The following is a 21,729-nucleotide window of genomic DNA, read 5'->3' on the forward strand; positions in this document are numbered from 1 at the left end:
AATTAGCCATTCCACTGTCCGGAAAATAGTCAACAAGTGGAGGGTTTTCAAAACAACTGTCAACATGCCCAGGTCTGGTCGTCCAAGCAGGTTCACCCCGATAGCAGACCGCAAGATGCTAAAAGAGGTCTCCAAAAACCCTAAAATGTCATAACGGGACCTACAGCAGGCTCTGGCTACTGTTGATATGAAAGTGCATGCCTCTACAATCAGAAAGAGACTGCACAAGTGTAACTTGCATGGGAGGTGTGCAAGGAGGAAACCTTTGCTCTCCAAGAGAAACATCAAGGCCAGACTGAAGTTCGCCAGTGAGAATGTAGACAAAGACCAAGACTTCCGGAATAATATTCTTTGGACACCTGAGTCCAAAACTGAATTATTTGGACACCAGAACAGAGGACATATTTGGCGTAAATCAAATACAGCATTCCAGGAAAAGAACCTCATGCCAACTGTAAAGCATGGAGGTGGAAGTATCATGGTTTGGGGCTATTTTGCTGCAGCAGGACCGAGGTAGCTCACAATAACAGAATTCACCATGAATTCTACTGTGTATGAGAGGGTGCTTGAGGATCATGTGAGACCATTTGTAAGAAAATTAAAGCTGAAGCGGAACTGGACCCTGCAACACGACAATGACCCAAAACATACCAGTAAATCTACTAAGGACTGGCTGAAAACTAAGAAATGGAGAGTCCTGGAATGGCCGAGTCAAAGCCCAGATCTTAATCTCATTGAGATGTTGTGGGGTGACTTTAAACAGGCTGTACATGCAAGAAACCCCTCAAACATTTCACAGCTGACAGAATTCTGCATTGAGAAGTGGGGCAAACTTTCTTCAGACCGATATCAGAGACTGGTAGATGGCTACAAGAAGCGTCTTACTGCAGTTATTTCAGCCAAATGGGGGTAACACTAGCCATTAGGGTGAAGGGTGTCCTAAATTTTTCCTCGGTTCGAATATGCATTTTTGTAGCATGACATTTACAGAAGATCTTAAAAAGTATTTTCCTCAGTTTTAATTGTTTAGTTATATTCCTATTATCTTTCAGTATTGTTAAAATTTGGATAAAATATCTTTATATTCAAAAATGTTACAAATATACACAGGCTTTCATAGGGTGTCCTAACTTTTTCACATCATTGTATATTTAGTTGTGTTTCTGGTCCGAAATACACATTATTGTCAAATATATATTTTTAGTTTTTATTATGTTGTTTCCAATCTCCTTGGTGTTTCCCACGCTGGTACTGGCGCCACTTAATTCTGTGATGACGTCACCCGGATGAAGAATCGAGGAGACCGAAATCAATGTTTCGTGATCTTTCTTCAGGGTCACGGACACTCCTGGAACTATTAAAACAATATATATACAATATACACTTTGTAGTGATTTCTACATGTTGGTACGTCTGTCACTAAACTAAAATTCATCTATGAATAGCTAATTTGCTTTGTTCAACAATGTTAGTGTGGTTAGACACGAATACAAAATATCTTGAAAAAAATATTGTCCGTATAAGGAAACAAAATGTTTGAAGATTTAGATCGCGTTAACCAATTGAAATCCTTCTTCCATTAAATTATATTCTTCTCATTGATGATCCGACAGTTGCGGATGGTAAAACTGATTTTTTCTTATTACTATTTATCATTTTCTATAGGTAAGTATTTCCCAAACTGGCAGTTCAGTGTTTATAACAAATTAATTATAACAGTTATATTGAATATTGTTTAACTATTTTTGGCACAAAAAATAACAACGCATTGCGGCTTGTTTTTTTTCTTCTTCTCTTTTCACAACGTAAACAATCCTTAAAGTAACAAGAAATCAATGAAAGACACGCTGAACAGCGACTTACAACTATGAAGGCGTTATTACGCAATTTTTTTCCAGGCTTTGTTATGTAACTGTTGGTAATACAACGTACCCTGAGCAAATGGGTCCTTATTGACTGTGTTCAATTCGCATATTTATTACCTGACTTATCCCTCAAATTAGAAACTTAGCTGTTAACTACAGGTGAGGAGACAACATATTAGGTCATATTGAATAATTTTTATGCTTTTCTATTCTTATTGAAACTGTTAAGTGGGTAGGGTGTGGAACTGTAGCAGGCTGAAAAGGACAATGGTTTTACTCAGTAATTAACTTCCGTCTTGTTCATCAGTTTAAAACCTAGAACTGCTCTGCTCAGTTATTCCATGCGTGTCTTTGAGTGAAGTTTCTGTGTGTGTGCGCGTTTAATGTTATCAAAGGTCTATCTGCACTGTGCTCACCCTAAGTATTTTATAAACTTTATGTTTCAAACCTTTTTTTCGGCTCAAAGTGTAAAACTAATAAAGTTTGTTTGCTTTTGAAATTCGCGCAAAGATACACGAGGGCTATCTACGCTAGCTGACCCTAATTTAACAGTGTAAGACAAGAGGTAAGGCAGCTAGGTATCACCTCCCACAGCCAACTCTTAAGCTACTGTTTTACCAACGAATAGTGGGATTAATTGTCAGTTATAACGCACCTCACTAGCGACCCTGGGAATACGAGTTGAGTGCGTTAACCACCGGGCCTTGTCGGCTTCAAACTATTGAAGTGAAATTTAAAAACGCTAAGATAAAATTGTTTCAGTTACGATGCGAAACCTGCTAGACTAAATAATTAAATTCAAAATACAATAACAGCAACTTCTACAGCAGGTAAATCCTGACTTTAATAACTTCATCATATCGACCTTTAATATGCATCATCATCATCATTAGTTCAAAATTGTTGTTATTGTAATTTTAAATTAACCGTCACCTTATTTTCTGCCGGCTTATGCCATGATAATTTTGTTTCTCCTATAATTAATTAACCTAAAATAATATAGTGAGCACGTAGTCCTTTCATCTTTGTTTAAACTTGCACTCACGAAATACATTAACAATCTTGATGTTTGGTGAAGGGACCTCTGACGTGATTTGTATCAAAAGCAGGTGAAAACAAATTGAATAGTAACAAATATATTTATTTCTTACTTTTCAAGTTCATACGTCATGCTGTGTTGTATCCTACAGATTGTATAATTATTCTCGTGATTTATGGCATGTGCACCATTTTCTAACTCACGCAGTACAAATTGCAATGTTAAGCGTCCCTTAAGTGACAACATTTCAGTGTCTAGTAACTAAATCATAGAGAGACATCATAAAGTGCTGGAAATGGTTAAAACAGGTGATCTCTCCAGGTCTTTTACTGTAATAATAATAATAAAAGAAACGCTGTTCTGATACACACAAGAGGCTGCTTACCTTTCCTGTTCTTCAACCTTCCCTGAGCAATGAAGAATCTGAATGGTTTCTTCTTTGATTGTACTTCCTCCTCTGTACGCTTTTCTTCCGCTTGAATATCGATCACTCGACCACACATTTCGCTCTGTTCGGTGTTGTTTAGACTAGAGTATGGTTTGGAGAAAATAAATGTTGTTAAAGCACAGATTGTTGTTTTCCTTTTATACAAGCATGGATTAAAGAGTTAAGACATCTAATTAATGTCATGCCACGCGGATGATAGTAAGAAACAAAAAAACCACGACATGGTTGTTAAAAGAAATCGAACGAAGCTGTATGATATACAAACTCAATACAATTTAATGCTCACTATAAAATGTATTTATTAATTAGAAATCGTCGATTACCCAAAAGTCATGTTAAAAACTGTTGCATTTTTCACATCTAAAAATCACTCTTTCTTCAAACAGGTCCGTACTGAGATTAAAAGCTAACATTATTTTATACTTATTAAATTTTACCTGGACGAGCCAGCAGTGGCCGATACTCAGAGTGCAGGATTGCGTTTCTCTGTGTCTAAAATACGAGCCACAATGCAGATAAATACAATCAGTATTTCGGTTTCCTCGCGCTATAGTAATGACAGTCAGTCCCATTATTCTGCTCTAAGAAATGGCTAAAGTTTCTTATGGCAATGAGTGGTTATTCAGTTGTTTAGAATTAGAAATGTTAAGTGATTCTGACTTGCCATTTAGCCCTTGTGAACATAGAATACCCATCAATTGAAAATATCGGTATCCAGTCAGACCATGGCTTGTCCACTTTTACAAGGTGAAAATTTATGTATTAAAACTTGGTTTTTGTTAAGGAATACATTACGTTGAGTATATATAGTATGAAAATAAAAGGTTCCTATTTAAATTATAAAAAACCTAAAACTTACGAGTCGTGACACCAGGAGGACTCTTCTTCGTCCAGAGGATCTTTTATACCTCTTATCATCTCCTCTTTGAACGGCTCGTAGCTGTGTTGGAAACTAAATACATTCCTGAGACCGTTCCACATCCGCTTCCAAAGTGACATTTTGTTCACGGCAAAGTCACTGGAATAGAAGCAATACTTACATGTGATGAATATGTCATAGTATATTTACACATAAGTGACTTGTATGAGAGAAGATCAATGTTTATTTAAATGAATAGTGTTATACTGATAAATCAGAACCTTAGTGTTAATGATTAACAACTTAGAAAAAATTGGTAAATATCACGATTCACTCTAAAACAGTTATTGCTCAGACAACATGACAACAGTATTTTAACAACTACTAGATTTGTCGTGTACCAGCCAAACTGTGGAGTACTGGTATTGTACAGAAGTCCTCGATAACAGTGGATATAGCAGATGTAATGGAGTTGATATATTCTTCTCTACTTTCAATCACAAGTTACTATAATATCCACACTAAAGTTACTTAGAATGAAAAATGGTTGGAATTGTGTCTAGAGAAAAACAGTAGTTGAGGTTCGTCAAATGATTATTAAACGTATTTATATGGTGGAATAGATAACGAATTATGGTTATTTCAGAGTCACATATAACATATGTTACGAAATTGGTCTGCTTGAATAAAAAATACAAGAATTAAGGGCTTAAAAGAAATTATAAGTGAAAATGACTCTACAAGATGTTGACGGCAAAGATAATATGACAGGTAGCGTTTAACTAGTTTTAGTCTAGCAGCAAAGGTGCAAAGTATTGAAGAAATACATAGATTATATAAGTAACTATGAAACCTAATTATATTATTGGATTACATACTTTTCATTGCATTTCAAGTTAACAGTTTTTCTGCTTGATAACAGATTATAATCATCAATAGTACACATTTTTATCAAAACATAAGTTCACCATGGTGAGATAAAGACACCTGAGAACAATAGTACATGAACTGTTACGTATTTATCTTAAACCGTTTGTGTCCTATTTCATTAAGAAACTATGTGAACATATTTTTTATAGTTTTAAAATGTTTATTCTATACTTAATCAATTTGATTTGGTTTCTTTTAAATTTTGCTCAAAACTACTCGCAGGCTATATACACCAACCATCCTTTCAGCAAAAGGAAGACACCTAGTCAATACATACCTTTTGGGTATGAAAATCTCCGGAGGAATTGATTTTTCTTGTTCATCACAGATGATGTTACTAATTGCCCAATATTCATCTAAAATAAGATACAAAAATGCTGATTTCTATAAAACTAAATAATATCTAAACTAGCTTTGATTTGTTATCTAGTAAGGAATCTGCTAGAGTAAATAATTAAATTCAAAACACAACAACAGCAGTTTCTACATGAGGTAAATTATGACTTTAATAACTACATCGTATCATTCTTTGTTTTTTCTTTAATTTCGCGCAAAGCTACACAAGGTCTATCTGCGCTAGCCGTCCTTAATTTAGCAGTGCAAGACTAGAGGGAAGGCAGCTAGTCATCACCACCCACCGCCAACTCTTGGGCTACTCTTTTCCAAAGAATAGTGGGATTGATCCTCACATTATAATGCCCCCACGGCTGAAAGGGCAAGCATGTTTGGTGCGACGGGGATACGAACCCATAACCTACAGATTACTTGTCGAACGCCTTAATCCACCTGGCCATGGCGAGCCTTGTCCTTTAGTATGGCATCATCGTCAGTTCAAACTGTTTGTTATTGTAATTTTAATTTAACGGTTACATTATTTTGTGAAGGATCATCTCATGATATTTGCCTCAATAATTTTGTTTTCCCTATAATGAATTAAACTGAAAGTAATGAACTGAACATATGATCCATTCACCTTTAGTTAGATTTGCACTCACGAACTACATTAATAAACTAGACGTTTGGTGAAGAGTCTTCTAACGTGTTTTGTTTCAAGAGCATATAAGAACAAAATGAAGGTTAAAAATATTTTTATTTCTTGTTTACAAGTTCGTATCTCATACTGTTTTGTATCCTATAGATTGTATAATTTTTCTCGTGATTCATGGCACGTACATGTTTTACTGATATCATGGCATTATAAATTGCAATGTTAAGCGTCCCTTATGTTACAACCTCTAGAGGAACTGATTTCTCTTAGAGCTCACAGAGGATGTCACTGATTGCCCTAGGAAAAAAAAAAAAGTGATATCCTGACTAAGGCAAGATTTTATTTTTTCAGTAACATCATGGTTGGTTTTGTGTGATTTTGAACCAAAGAGAAAATATTATAAAGCTGTTTTCATTAACAATTTGACTTCTAAGAAATTTTTAATTGATATCTTTACGAATAATTCCATGTTATACGAACACAGATATTTAAATACATGTATGTAAGATATGAAGGGAACGATTATTTTTTGGTTTTAGGAGGAGAATCCTAGAATCACAAACTCCTTATTATATTTTGTTACAACGCTTTAAACACAAAGAAGATTAGAATTGAATTGCACTACTTAGAAAATGTAGTACTATCTAGAGGTTTAGCCAAACTTATACATAGGGCTTGTATTAACGTTCAAAACCATACAATATATTATAATAGCCCTAGCCGTTCTACTGACATACCATTTCATGCTCCCTCTAGTCTTACACTACTAAATTAGGGACGGCTAGCGCAAATAGCCCTTGTGTAGCTTTGGTGAAAACATTTCCTTTACTATAGATTCTTGTATCTCTTGCATTTGAACTTGTATATAAACCATGTACTGCTTTGCTGAAGACGATATGTGAAGAAGACAGACCAATACTCTTTCAAAAGTGTTGTGCGTTCTCCCCAAACTAAATCACTTTATTGTGTTTATAGATTATTGTTTACATTACATACTTTCGATGCTTGTATTGAAGTTTTGTAATTGGTGTAACTTTGGTAAGTGGGAGGAAGAGGCGGTTTCCTTTTGGGTCTAGTATATGATGAAATAAATATATTAGGAAAACATTTCACAAATTTTAAATGGTTTTGCTAGTACTTTTAATACTAGTCAAACAAAAATAAAGATATTTTACCTTTTTCTTTGGAGATTTCCTGGGTGTAATTCAAGGTTTTGGGCTTGTTCTTAGTCATTCTTTTTTTGTTATCCTAGTGAAACAGATATATATATTTAACCAAACCTCTGTCTGTCTATAAAGTTAAGATAAAGCTACACAATGAGTTCTCTGCGTTCTGTCTATGACGGGTATCGAAACCAGATCTCTAATGTTGTAAGTCCATATATATACCGTTTGTTACTGGGAGTAATATCCAAAATATCGAAAAGATTTTAATGTGGATATGAATAAGAAAATACTGTATAATATGCCTTTTATTTCCTTCTTTTACCGGTTTTGTAACTTTCAATGTTCAAGAAATAGTTACACTGAGAACCCTCAATATCCGATGTGAGCAGAGCAAAGATGACCAGTTGTGTAAATTTATGCTTCATTTCAAAATATCAATCATTCAATTAACGTTTGTCGCCTTTTTAAATAGCTAGTAGTAAGGGAGCAGAAGAAACTGGTTACGTACAGCCACCAGGAACTGTGAGAAGCTACTAAGACTTATAGATATGAAAAAGTAAGTTAAAGTTTGAAGTTATATCATAAATAAATTGTATTTTTATTAAAATAACAACAAAAGTATAATTAGAATAACATATTAATTTAAAAAGGAAAATATACTAAGTGGTTATTTTTTAATGAGTAGTTTACATATGGATTGTATGATGTGTGTACATATGGCCAGCATATTTATTTATTACAGATTGTTTATGTTTAGTTGAGAAAACGGTATTTGCATGTTTTATTTTTGTCGCAGATTCATGGTAAAACGGCCCGGTTTGGCCATGTGGTTAAGACACCCGACTCGTAATCTGCGAATCGCGGCTTCGAATCTCCGTCATATCAAAGAAGCTCGTTCTTTAAGCGGTGAGGGCGTTATAATGGGACGGTGAATCCCACTATTCGTTAGTGAAAGAGTATTCAAAGAGTTCTTAATACTTTTTCATAGCAACATTTAATGTAAATATTAATCTGTCTTTATTATAAATCAATAAATATGTGTCATTTCTACAGTCTGCTGCTGGTGCAGCGGGAAGTATTCAAACCTACAACACCACAAGGAGGTTCTCAAATCTCGCCGGTGGACTCACCAGATAACCCGACGTGGCTTTGTTGTGAGGAAAACACATTCTTAGAGTTTAAGGTTGATTCGGTAAGTATGAAAAACAGAATCACAGTTATTAAAATGTTAATATTATTTTTAGCGAAAATGAAATTTATGAATATAATATACGCTCAATTCAAATTTATAGCTGACTTCACTTTGTGATAACCGAAAAGAAAATCCGCTAATAACTTAGTCCAACAAAACTTGTAATGTGGGAATGACCAGGTGGTGAGAGCGTTCGACCCTCTATTCATTGATAAAATAGTAACCAAGAGTTTGACATATGGTATTTCCCATAATGCACTTATTAATGTTTATCTTAATGTTTCCTTTGTGTTTATGGCATAAAATACGTAAATTTATTCTGAAACTTGATGCAACGAAAAGCTGAATACAAGAGAAAAAAGGAGGCTGATAAAAATATCGTGACTAAATATAATAACATGGACAGCCTTAACGTCTGTAATAAGTGAAGAGAAACAAGCATGGAAGTGTTCGAAGTAGTGTCCTCACAACACGAGATACTGGCGATGGTTGTGAGAATAATAATAATAAAACTTTTCTTAACAGACAGCTGTTAAAGCATCCGAAGTAATGTTTCCAATATAAAAGCTGAAGAAATGGCACATTATACAACAGAAAGTACAAAAATCCATTTCCAATCCTTCCAAAGTTTTAGACAGAGCCGCTCTTTATTTACAACTGTAAAAGATACGGACAACTATCAGCAACAGTTACCACTCTTAAGTAACTATTCTTACCGAATAACGACACTGATTAAGGTAGTTAAAACACCCTACAGTTAAAAGCATGTAATGTGTTCAGCGATACATTGTGGTTCAAACATGGGGCCATCAAACAGTGACCCCAACTCTCGACATTAAACAACACCCAGCATTACTATCACCTATAGTAATTTTTAAGGCCCGGAGAAATTTTACATAACTTGTGATCTTTTATGTCATGATATAATTAGTACAGGTGTTTTCTTGTTGTAATATTTTCTTCTAACTGAAATTCACAAAAATCTCATTGCATATATTGCTTACTTCGACATTATAATAAAACATGTTCTTTCCATTTATTTCAAGTTGCTGTGTGTCTCTGTGTAAGGAAATTCAAATTCGTTGTCGGCTTTTAGTTACCGTCTCATGTAAAATATACTTAAAAATAAACTGGCAAAAACACTTCGTTTCAGTAAAAGTTTTAACGTTGGGAAGATTCCAAATGCATTTCTTGTTTATCTAGAGTTTTCTCATTTAATTACTATAAAGACATATTTCTACAAAACAGATTATGTCCCTCAAATTTTTACATGAAAAGATGAAAATAACAAAAACCAAAGTATGTCCATATTCACAACTTACAGCCATGATTTTCCTTAAGATGTATCCACAAGGACAGTTGATGTTGTTTTGGGGTGCCAAATAAACTGTATAAAAATTAAATAAAACTGTAAAAAGTACCAACATAACCATTTTCATTTTATTTGTGTTTGTAAGGAAGTTTTAATGACGATAGGTAAAATTCTCCAAACTTTTTTTTTTCTCTTTAAGAATAGTTTTACTTTTAAATTACAAGTAATGCTTACAAATCTAAATGACGAATTAGTTAATTGTATTGAGTTGGAATGTCTATATCACACCACTACTAAATCACATTTATCACTCTTATATCTGCTTTATGTTGACTCACGGTCAACATCTTTGATTAATTTGAATATTTTCACCCAAATTAACACAAAAGACTAAAAACTATGTCTAAAAAATTATGGAAGTAACTTCGAACTTCTGTTATAAAATGGCTGTGTTTGTTTGTCTGGAGCGAAGAGATATTACACTTTTAATTATGTTCACATAACTCAGTAACCCACAACATACTTTGGGGGAAAGAGGAGCTCAAACTCTACTTCCTTTTAATTAAAGTGTTAATACCAACACCAGCCGTCTTTAGAATACATTTTTCTTAAGTGGGATTTTTGTCATCATGAATCAATACAACGATTTCTTGCTGGTTTCATTTCCACAATTTTTTTTCTAGTGTACAGCATTACATTGGAAAAGGCCACAATCAAGAAATCATACAACCGAAATTAAAATATCACCTGTATAAGTTTTACACTATGATTTTATCTCCTACAGACACAATTGTACCGTTTTAGCCTCTCTAATCGTAATTAACAGAAGCAGTGACTGAATGTTTTTCGGTTGGAAACCAGTGGTGTACAAGGAACAGCTTATTATTTCGTTTCTGGTTATAATAGTATACGTTTTTCACAAAATTTTAAGAGACAAAATAAATTTTTCATACATTTGAGTTTGGGTTTTGACAGCAAATATAATTAAGCAAAAAAAAACAAACTTCTTAATGACAATTCTGTTACAATAACTTACTTCTTAGTTTATGAGATGAAATATCAAAATCTGTTAAGCTTTGTAGTACTTGACAAAATTTCTGAAATTCTTTTCCTAACATTTTCGTTGCTAAGATACTCGTATAGTACAATCATTATTGGTTGAATTCTACTAAGTAGGTGTCCAATCACAGTCGTAGAATATATTCAGGTAACAACACATATATATGTTATTCTTTTTTTAATGAGTGTCTTCCCGCAAGACATTAAAAGAAAAAATTGGATAGATATTAACAAAGAATCGGGAGTTCGAATTCCCGTCATTTAACATACTCGCTCTTTTATTCTTTCTAGTGTGTGTTCCTTTATCCATATAGATGCTATAATGTTCGGTAAATCCCATTTTAGCCGCCCAAGAGTACAAGCCAAGTTCCGTAAGCACATATCCATGCCGGGCCACTTGAGAAAACTTGTGACGAAGGTGTACGATTTTTATGTAGAATTTTTATATTGGAGAAGTTGGAAGCAATGAAAAGAATTGTAGATCATAGGAAATGGAAGCAGTATTCTGAGGAAGCATAATTTATTTACATGCAAAGGATATATCAGATGACAGTGACTTTCAGGAAGATAGAAAGAGTGCTTTTAGTATTAGAGTAAAAAATAATGAATTTAGTTGTAATGAGCCTATTATGTTTTTTAAATTTCGCGCAAAGCTACTCGTGGGATATCTGCACTACCGGCCCTAATTTAGCAGTGTAAGACAAGAGGGAAGGCAGCTAGTCATCACCACCCACTGTCAAATCTTGGGCTACTCTTTTACCAACGAATAGTTGGATTGACCGTCATATTATAACGTCCCCACGGCCGAAATGGCGAGCATGTTTGGTGCGACCGGGATTCGAACTCGCGACCCTCGGATTATGAGTCTAACGCCTTAACACACTTGGCCATACAGGGCCACGTATTAGGTTAAAAAACAAATTTCAAAATTTGGCTTCTCCATGTGAGCTGTTGGAAAGAATGAAAATAAAAGGATCAGAGAAGGATGTGAATTTGTGGGTGATTTGCTAACAAACTATATAAATAGAATAATTAGAATAATAAAAAAATAATTAAATTATGCTATTTAAAAGAGCAGGTGGAGAATATAACTGACAGTGACAAAAGAGGAGATATGATAAAGGGGGCTCAAAGGTAGGTCAGAGGAGATAACTGATAAGTGCATTATATTATTAAAGGCATTTATGTTCAAGGAAAAAGATCATTAATCGTTGTTAAGATGTGACCAAGAATTAACTGTGTAAATGAAGTTATAAGTAGGTCACTAGGGTTAAATGTTAGGCTTAGGTTTTAGTAAGTAAACTATAAGTATGAGCAGACTGGCTGGACTTGTATCGACCAGTTCAGAGGAGGGAGGGTGCTTTTTGGAATGGGTGGTTTACTTTTAAATACTGAAACAGCTGGCTTGTTTTCTAAGACTATAAACTCAGCTATGAGGGAGGTTTTAAACTAAAACTAACCAGTGATGAGGGCCAGAAAAACTAAACACAAAAAGAATAAGAGGAAATGAAAAATTTAGCATGGGAAGTTAGTACAGAAGTAGTAGAAAAGGATAGACTTGATTGTTACTGTTGTAATGCCAGGAGTATAAGAGAAAAAATATATGATTTTATAGCACTGGTGTTGGAAATGAATTTGTAAAAATTAGTTTTTCAAAGGACATGTTTCTAAATGTTGTCCATAAATTTACAGAAAAAATTATTTAGGAATTTAGAGTAATTCTTCTAAATTTTAATTCTAAGATGAAAATTGTAGACACTTTCAAAAGCTAGAGTTTACTGGGGTTGACCAGACATAAATGTTCTCACTTTTGTTCACAACTAATTGTATAGTGGTCATCTTTTCACTTTTATTAAATGTTTTTGTTACTGTGTTGTCTTAATAGATTACACCAACTATGTAACGAGTTTTAATTCATCATGGTTTGTCTTTAAAGAAACAATGTGTGGATGATGCTTTTACTGAAGCTGCATTTTTCCAGAATCTAAAGAGAGAAACATCTTTTTCTTTCACAGAGCCTGGTGACCAGAGTCAGTTAAAGGTCCCATCCATGCTTTCCTGCAAAAGTGATGTAGTTATTTTAGAAATGACCCTGTCTAAAATGAGGTTCCATGTAATTATATCCAAACCTTTTTAACTACTTTAAAAGAATATAGATCCTGTATGTCTGTATACTGTTCCATTATATACAATGTCACATGCTATTGGTTCATTTTGAGTGCTTCCTGAAGAGGATTTATTTATAAAGTAAATTTTGCTTTTGTGATCCCTTCACTGTTTCAGTGTTGGATTATAGTTGTATGCAAATAGAATTTAACATTCAACATTTTTATGGACTGAAATGTATTTCTAATAGATACTTCCTTTCACACTTCTTACCCTTCCTTAAGTGCATCATTTCTTGACCTCACAATGATGGTTGAATACAGAGGGAGTGAGCTGTGCCATTAATGAGTCACACTTCATATAGTGGAGGGTTTTCATATACTTATTAGTATGCAGCAATGCCATGTATAAACATGAGCTTCGGTGAAAGTCTTGAAGATAGTGGGAAGTGAAAACATTTGTATAAAGAGGGCAGCACTGAATGAGAAAATTATGTGTGAACAGTCACTTATTTGTCACCAATACAATTTCAGTGTATTTAAGCAAATTGGAAAATGCTTAGGCTAAAATGAAATTCCTGTACCTCAAATTTGAAGGCATTTAATGCTCTTTAGTTTAGTACTGTCGAAATATTTTGGGTTTTCTGGCAGTGTAGAAAATGGTTGAGTAAGCCTTCACAAAAATAAAAATTTGTGTAAGCTGATTAAAAACATGTCAGTGATGTGGGGTGGAATAAACATGGCTTTGTACATATCCTGACATTATGAGGAGGTCAACTTGCAGAGTGTAGAGAAAACCTGTGAAAGGAATTGTTAGTTTCATTTTTAGTGTTGTAAATTTAACATTTTAAATGTTTTTGTTTTTGGATGGAATGGTTGAACTGTGTTAAATTCAAGTAAATGACTTATTATTTATCACAAATGTGCTTTTGTTAAAATGTTTGTGTATGTTGTTTGAAAAATATTTCTTTTGCATCATTTAACCAGAGATGTATTACAGGTTTTGTGTGTTTGTTGCAGTGTATTTGTCTTACTGTGGCTTATGTGTCATGATATGATAAATATAAAACTATAATAGATCTACCATCCGACATTAAATTCAAATTTTTAGTGGTATTTTGTCACAATATCAGAGATTGCCTGTTGTTACTCAATAAATCTGATGATCATTGATGCAAATGACCCCCAAATAAAACATATTTAACTAAAATTACTACAAATTTAAATATGCAAAATGATATATAGAAATATGTTATGATAGTTATGTAATTATGATGTTGCATTAATTTTGTTCTTGAAAGTCAAAAGGCCTCATTTACTTAATCTGATATTAATACATTATACTTGTCTATAACAGAGTTAAAATCAGTTTATTTATAATACACAAAGGTTTATATATATAAAAAGCTTACACTTAGTTGTAATGTTAGTTGTAAAAACTATTCTGCAGTATTTGTAGTGCTTATTTCTGTAGCTTAATATATAGAAACAACAAAATTTAAGCAAATATTAAACATTTTCATAATTACTTGTTTTTGCATTGAAATTATTCCAGTTATATCTATTTTAGTATGAAAAACAAAATGTTTGATACTCAAAAGAACCTTGTTCTCCACTGTAATATAGAGTGCACTAGCCTTGGTTTTATTAGCACTGACAACTGTGTTTTAATGCTAAAATACCAATATTGTTTTGTAAACATAGACCTTATAATTAAATATAAACCATAAGGTAAATTTTAAAATCAAAATCCAATCATTCTGATAAAACTTATTCTTATATTTTATACAAATACATGTTTGCTATGGTTAAATAAGAGTCAACTAAAAATATCATATGTATGACGTATAGTTAAGGATAAAAATGTTTAGCTTTGTTTCTTTGGTATTTGTCCTTGTCCAGCATTAGAAGTGAAAGACAAAATTCCATGAAACTGTTATAATTTAATGACAAGTAGTAAATTGAATGACACCTTGGTTCATATTTATTTTAAGACTTAGAAGTTTGTTACTTATGAAGGTTAAGATTATTTTCTTTTGTTATATGTGTATACGTGGTTGTTATGAAATAAATTGTTATAATAACTGCTATTACAGTAGTTTTAATAGTTGATGTTTTGAATTGGATATTAGTATTTCAAAATTATTATGAAAGAAGCTCATTAAAATTTTAACATCTACTCATAACCCCATAAAATTAATAAAATTTGAGTGCTAGAACTAGTGTAAAGTCTGTCTTAAGATCTCTTTCACAATTAAAACAAGAACAATATGTGTGTGTGTATGTAAATAAAATCTAGGCTAAATATTTTCACAAAATATTTTTATAATGTGAAATTATTTTTGAAATTTTGTTTTAATTTGACTGTTTTCTGATCATAGCTGTCAGTTGATCTTATACTGATGTTGCAAATCAAATCATATACTAGAAAATTAGTTTCTTTTTTGTGTTAGGATGTGCTTTAATATATCATGTTAACTTTGTCTTTACTGAAATAATTTTAACATTTTTAATGCTTGTTCTTAGAAGGGTGAGGGGTACATGAAGTTAATGCAGTTGATCTGGAATTGGGGTTTTAAATAATATAATGCAAGATTAGTTTCCTGTTTGTGTTGTTTTATTATATGCAGTATTACTGTTATTGTGCATAATGTGGTTTGCTCTGTTCTACATTTTTTACCTTAGAGCCAGGACTTTTGGTCTCTTGCTTTTGTAACTTATTTTCTCAACTTGTTGTATCTTTGGATGATTTTGTTCAGCATTTTCAACAGTTTGCTTTTCTTTTTATTATTCAGATGACTGTATCTTCAGACGTCACCACCTTTAATTAATTACATTTGTCTCAAACATCATGACATTTTTCTGTTTCCATACATCATATCCAGATTTATGCAGCTTTTTTTCTGGGGTATCTTCATGTTGAATCTTGTTCTCCTCAACAAGCTCTGTCAGTAAAATCACACTTACCTGAAATATGACAAAAAAATTATATTGACTAGATAAGATTTTTGAGGATTATATCTATATTGACTATGTCAAACCACAGTATTACATTACAGGATTATATCTGTACTGTATTGTTATGTCAAACCACAGTATTACATTGCTGTCACAATTTTGAATAGCGATCAATTTTACTGAAGATTTTCATTTTATGTACTTCTAATTTGTTATACCTTGTTAAAACATTTCTATCATGACTGGACTGTGACTCGTACTCTGTAAGAAAAACTCCTGAAGTATAAATAAGCAAGGTGGTCTTGTGTTGAGTGAGCAATGAACTTCTTTTATCACCTTCACTTAAAAGCACTTGCTGTGGTGACCCAAACATTGGTAGATAAAATACACAATGTGTTTTACACAGTAACTTCCTGTTATTTTTCTCACTGCAAATAATTTTTTATAAATCTTCACTTTTGATATATGTAATTAGAATATATTAAACAGTTAAAATTGTAATTCTGTTTATTTCTCTTTACTGTTGTCTCAGTGTAAAGTTGTATATTCTTCAATGAGTAGATATGTGGGGAGTATAACAGCTCCACAGAATAAAGCACCTTTATCAATAAAATTCCACACTTATCAATATGTTAGGGATTCTTTAGTTATCTCAAAGTATAGGCTCTTACTTGTTAAGAAATTGTCATCCATTAAGAATACAATTAACCAATTCTTGTTTCTTTTATGGTTTGTTTTTGTATTTGAAGACTCATTACTACACATTTCAAGTCTCATCATATGGTGCAAGACCATAAAAGGGTAAGAGCTACTAATAGAGAACAGCTTTAGAGATGAATAGAAGTAAAGTTTAGTTATCACTGGATAAAGATTATCAACAAGTTACATGAGGAATAATTTATGCTTCTGTGATAATGTGATTTAAATGTAACTTCTGTGCTGATGAACAACATAATTTAGTGGAAAGTTTAAAAGACATCCACATAAATCACAGTTTTAGAAGTTTATGATAGTATTTTTAGATATTGTCTTCATTCCTGTAAATGTTTTCACATTAGGCCAATTTGTATGTGTATATGTCAAAGCTCATGTTTGTTGACATTTTAGAGAGTACCATTCAACATAGTACTGTGTATTTGATGTCAATTATTAAATATGTGTTTATTTTATACTTTATTACTGATTTAGAAACATTTTGTGGTAGGTGAAAGTAACAGATGCAATATATATGATAGTATTTACAAAACCTTTAGGTATGCATTTCAGAAGCTGTTTAAATACAATATGGAGATTATGCAATGACAAAACGAAACCTTATTTTTCACATGAGCATTGACTTGTGCTTTGATATGTTAATCTAAGTCAAACGGGTATAATCAATTTGCAGACATATCTTTGTAAATCATCTAGTTTTTTGTGCATAACAGACTTTTATGTTTTACTGAAAGCTTACTATGTTTTTTGCACATACATATGATAGATTTTGAATTTTATAAAGTATTCCTTTTTCAATATTGGGTCAGTCGATTGGACCAGTTCCATGCATGCTGGATTCAGTTGTATTTGGTCACAAATTATGACAACTTTTTAGTGTTTGAGAAGACATTACACAAGCCTTTTTATGTTTTAAAAGTGTACAGTAGTAATAGTAAAATAATATCAAATTGGTCCAAATGTAACTCAAATCTGTAAGTATTGAACATTATTGTTAAATGTATCATATTCAAGTAACACAAATAAATAAAAGAAGTTTTAATTTATGTAGAGACAAAATATACATAAATTAATTATAACCAAGAATATTGTTAGCAAAAATATTGTTAAGCAAATTGTTATTTTTTACAAGTCATTTTTTTTATATATTTTGGAATGAAAACAACAGGTAACCTGTATTCATATTTATGATTGGCCTTCCTGCTCCATTGTTTGATTTTTTAACTTGTAGTCAATGCTTTATTCCCCTCAGTGTGGATTCTTGTACTTGGTGAGGGGACCTCCGAGGAAAGGTTCTGTTCTTTTAGTTTACCTTCTCTGAGATCTAAACATCTACTCACGTGTTTGCCATGCGTGGCAACCCATGAAGGGGAGGAGAGAATCCTGGTGGTTGAGGAGTACAACCCTAACACACCACTTTCACCTTGAATTCCTGTAGACGGGTGGCCTTGGGGTGCCCCCCCCTTGGATCAATTGGCTGGCCCATGAAGAAATATTATTAGAAAATCCACCCATGATCCTTCAGTACATACCCCACATTTTGCACCTTTAACTTGTGAAGGTCATATAAATCAATGAGGGAACTAGGAACACAAAATCCAATGCCAGATTTGGAGTAAAGATCCCTAAAACACCTGCTTCTAGACCACTATTTTACCTGATTTAACCTTGTGGTGCATTTTACCTCCTCTTAGTGATGGGGATGGCTATACTATATAGATAAAGACCCTACTTGAGTTAACGAGAATCTCACTTGAAACATTTTGTTTTGCTATGTTCAAAATTGTGGGAAAGTTATGTGGATAAGTAAACAAATTCACAAACACGTCTCCCAATGGAACAGCAGTATGTTTGCAGAATCACACTGCTAAATACCAGGTTTCAATACCCATGGTGGGCAGAGCACAAATAGTCTATTGTGTAGCTTTGTGCATAATTCTAAACAAACAAACACATTATATATTAATAAAGGTACAATTCTCCATTCAATATTTCTAAGATATCCACATATTTTTCTGAAGATTTTTTTTTCACAGCTTTAGAATGACCTTGAAATTGTATGCTAATTCTGTAGTTGAGAGACAATTAAAGGGTTTTGGGCACCTACAGTTTCTTTTCCTTTGGCATTTCATATTTTGCAAATGCTGTCATTTTTGCATTTGTATGAGCTTTGAAGAGAAAGAAATGTCTTGTTTCAGATTATCAAAGATTTTTGCAAGACTAACCTCAATGTCAAGTAAAATTGCTAATTATACTTCAGAGCTAGATGGAAAAGTAGTCAGTTACAGAAATATATTTTAAACACAGCATAAAATGTAATACTGTGATTGTGTGTCTGTTAAGTAATCATTTTCTTTCTATGTAATTTTCATCATTTGAGATCTCCATTTCAAGATGTTAAGTGTGTGTGGCTGTCAGGTGTGTTTATTGAATAGTCAGATCCAAAGTCAGATATCAGGACTTGCTTGTATTATAACTACTTTTTTATCATGGTATATAAATACGTTTGTCATAGAAACACAGTTAATAATCCAAATTTTAGTAACACATCAGGTTTCAGTCCTTAATTTTACAAGGCAACATTAGTACAAGAATTGTGACTTTTCTTCTTGACATCCTTCTTCTCCAATGTATTTACAATCCCTCCAAGAAATATTAAATTTGAAATACATTGCTTACGATAATAACAGTATTGAGGCAAAGACTAATTTTTATAGCTTTCAATTTTATTTAGTTACAGTGCTGAAAATAGGAAACCATACCCCACATTCACACTGACCCATCAAATCATGTTTTTCAAAATTGCCGTTAATTTTCTCTGTGTATAATGCTATATTTTTATATTCAATAGGAAGCAAAGGTTTTAATCTATCAAATGTGATGAATTGTTTTCTGTATTGAGAATTGTCTATTTTCACTTGAAGTTGAAACTTTATTCCCATGCAAACATGTCAATGAGCTTTGCTGATTATAACCTTTTTAGGTTAGATTACATAAAATAAGAAATAATAAATTTTTATGAGGTATGCTTGCAAGCAACTCATAAGCAGTCTTATGTGATTCAGTAGGGTAATTTGATCTTAAAATTTACCAAGTAAATTACAAATTTTATGGTGAGAATATCAGTTAAATATGATTCAAAAGGACAAAACTACAGTGGAGCGCCATTAAGCTGCATACCAGTGAACCGCGAAATCACTTAAGCCGCTGTAGCAAGTCTTGTCCCAAAATTTTTGATGTATTAAATCTACTACCTGGCTTTTTAAAGTTTCTCACACTCTCCTTGTCTTTATAACTTCAAGGGGATATTTAAAAAGGATTTGCTTTAATTTGGGAAATAAATAAAATATATTACAATAGAAATCGACTGTTAATCTACCTTATCCGCTCTCTATGTCAGCTTTATGGAGGCCGCCATTGTTACCGAATCACACCTCTCCTTACATTAAAGTTAATCCGCGGTAAATCTGTGAAAAAAGTGATCAATAATTAAAGTATTATTTTTAATTCGGTAATCCAATATTTTTATGGAATTGTATAAATATTGGCCACAAACCCAATAGAAATCACTTCAGTTTCTGAATTAATAGTGAGCATATCATATTGACATGGCGGACCACATGTAACACGGGAAGACGAAATTTTACAGGGAAAAGCGAACCATCGCAATGCATTGGTCGTTTGTGTTAAAACGGCACTAGTCAATTGTATCTGAATAGTCTATACATTAATATTATAATGATCACGCAATGGCCCGGATGAGACTCCTCGGCGGAGCTGTTGGTGACTTCTGCTTTTCAGTCACAAAGGTTTAAGCCACGGTTAAGCAGGTTGACCCCCAAATACCGAGGCTTAACGGCGCTCCACTGTATATGTATAAACAGATATATACTGTTGTACATTTCAAGATATTTAGAATAAAGAAATGTTTCATGTTACAATCTGAAGTTATTCTAGAAAGAAAAATGTAATTTAAGTACATATTGATTTTTTTTATTTGGTGGTCACAAGGTCAGTCAAATGGGACAACCTCATATAAAGTTACAGTAGAGAAAATGACAGATAAAATATAATGTTTTACTGATAAAAGCATTTAAAATTTTGTTAGGAGATTTTAAGAGGTTATGGAAATGAAATTTCGGATTTTTTCAGATAAGTGGAAGCACTTTCTAATTTTAACATAAAATTCGTTTTGCACTCCGAGCAGCAAACAATTTGACACCATATGTTCATGGAGAAATACTTATTGAAAATACTTGATTAAAAATTCTGTATTTTTGTCAAAAAATGGTTCCTGATGACTACTGAAAGTTTTTGATATTTAGTAGAGATGAACAAAACATATAAACAAATTGAATGGACACAATAAAGGTCAATTTGGGGTCACAAACTTAGTTAACCCTTTCACTGCTTGGCTTGGTATAACATACACAAGTTCGTCTACACTTTTTCACATATTAAGTGTTAGTGCTATAACCTTTGATAAAGTATATGTATTTTTGCAAACTTTGGTATATTTTTAGTAAAAATTACAGATTGTTTAATGAAATATTGTCACTAGAAATGTGTTTGCGAAAATAGTGTCTGATTCGTTACTAGCCTGAATATAAAGGGATTTCATGTTAATTTTTATGCATATTATCATGGTCAATATGTTGAACTAAAAATGCTATCCAGATTCAGATCCCACAGACATAATAATAGTATATTTATTCATGAATTTATTGTGAAACATTTTAATGTAAATGCGTTCTTAATCCTCGATTCTTTGTCAGTTTGTTTCAATTTTCGTGCAAAGTTACATGAAAACTATCCCAAAGTTAGCAATGTGAGACAAGAGGGACGAAAGCTAGTCATCACCACCAATGCTACTCATTGGGCTACTCATTTGTCATTGAATTGTGGGATTAACCGTCACTCATAATGTTCCCACGGTTGAAACAACGAACATGTTTAGTGCGACGGGGATTCAAACCCGTGACCCTCAGATTACAAGTCAAGAGCCTTAACCACCTGGTCATGCCGGGCAATTGTTTCTTAAACATTCGTCTTAACAGTAATAGTGTTAAAAAAATACTGACATTTAGTACTGCT

The 21,729-nt window shown here is 32.8% G+C and overlaps 2 protein-coding genes across 6 annotated transcripts in view; one reads left to right on the forward strand and one right to left on the reverse strand.

The window, feature by feature from the left end:
- Positions 1–1,046: 1,046 nt before the first annotated feature.
- LOC143235059 (uncharacterized) lies at positions 1,047–4,361 on the reverse strand. The gene is made up of 3 exons (XM_076472824.1): positions 4,212–4,361; positions 3,290–3,432; positions 1,047–1,354 (listed from the first exon to the last, which is right to left on the reverse strand). Exons 1-3 carry the CDS (start codon positions 4,349–4,351, stop codon positions 1,152–1,154), a joined length of 486 nt encoding a protein of 161 aa, XP_076328939.1. The 5' UTR covers positions 4,352–4,361; the 3' UTR covers positions 1,047–1,151.
- A 6,670-nt stretch (positions 4,362–11,031) lies between these two features.
- LOC143233113 (protein PTHB1-like) overlaps positions 11,032–21,729 on the forward strand; it is a 40,209-nt gene continuing 29,511 nt past the window's right edge. For 2 of the 5 annotated variants that reach the window (XR_013017978.1, XR_013017980.1), the window contains exon 1: positions 11,037–11,992. The gene's annotated coding sequence lies outside the window, so the exon portion shown is untranslated. Of the gene's footprint in view, positions 11,993–12,743; positions 13,106–15,758; positions 21,652–21,729 lie in introns of those variants that run through there. The other 3 variants (XR_013017981.1, XR_013017982.1, XR_013017976.1) reach the window with 3 other exon arrangements.

Source organism: Tachypleus tridentatus, chromosome 12 (genome assembly GCF_004210375.1).
Source record: "Tachypleus tridentatus isolate NWPU-2018 chromosome 12, ASM421037v1, whole genome shotgun sequence".
Taxonomy (NCBI): Eukaryota; Metazoa; Arthropoda; class Merostomata; order Xiphosura; family Limulidae; genus Tachypleus; species Tachypleus tridentatus.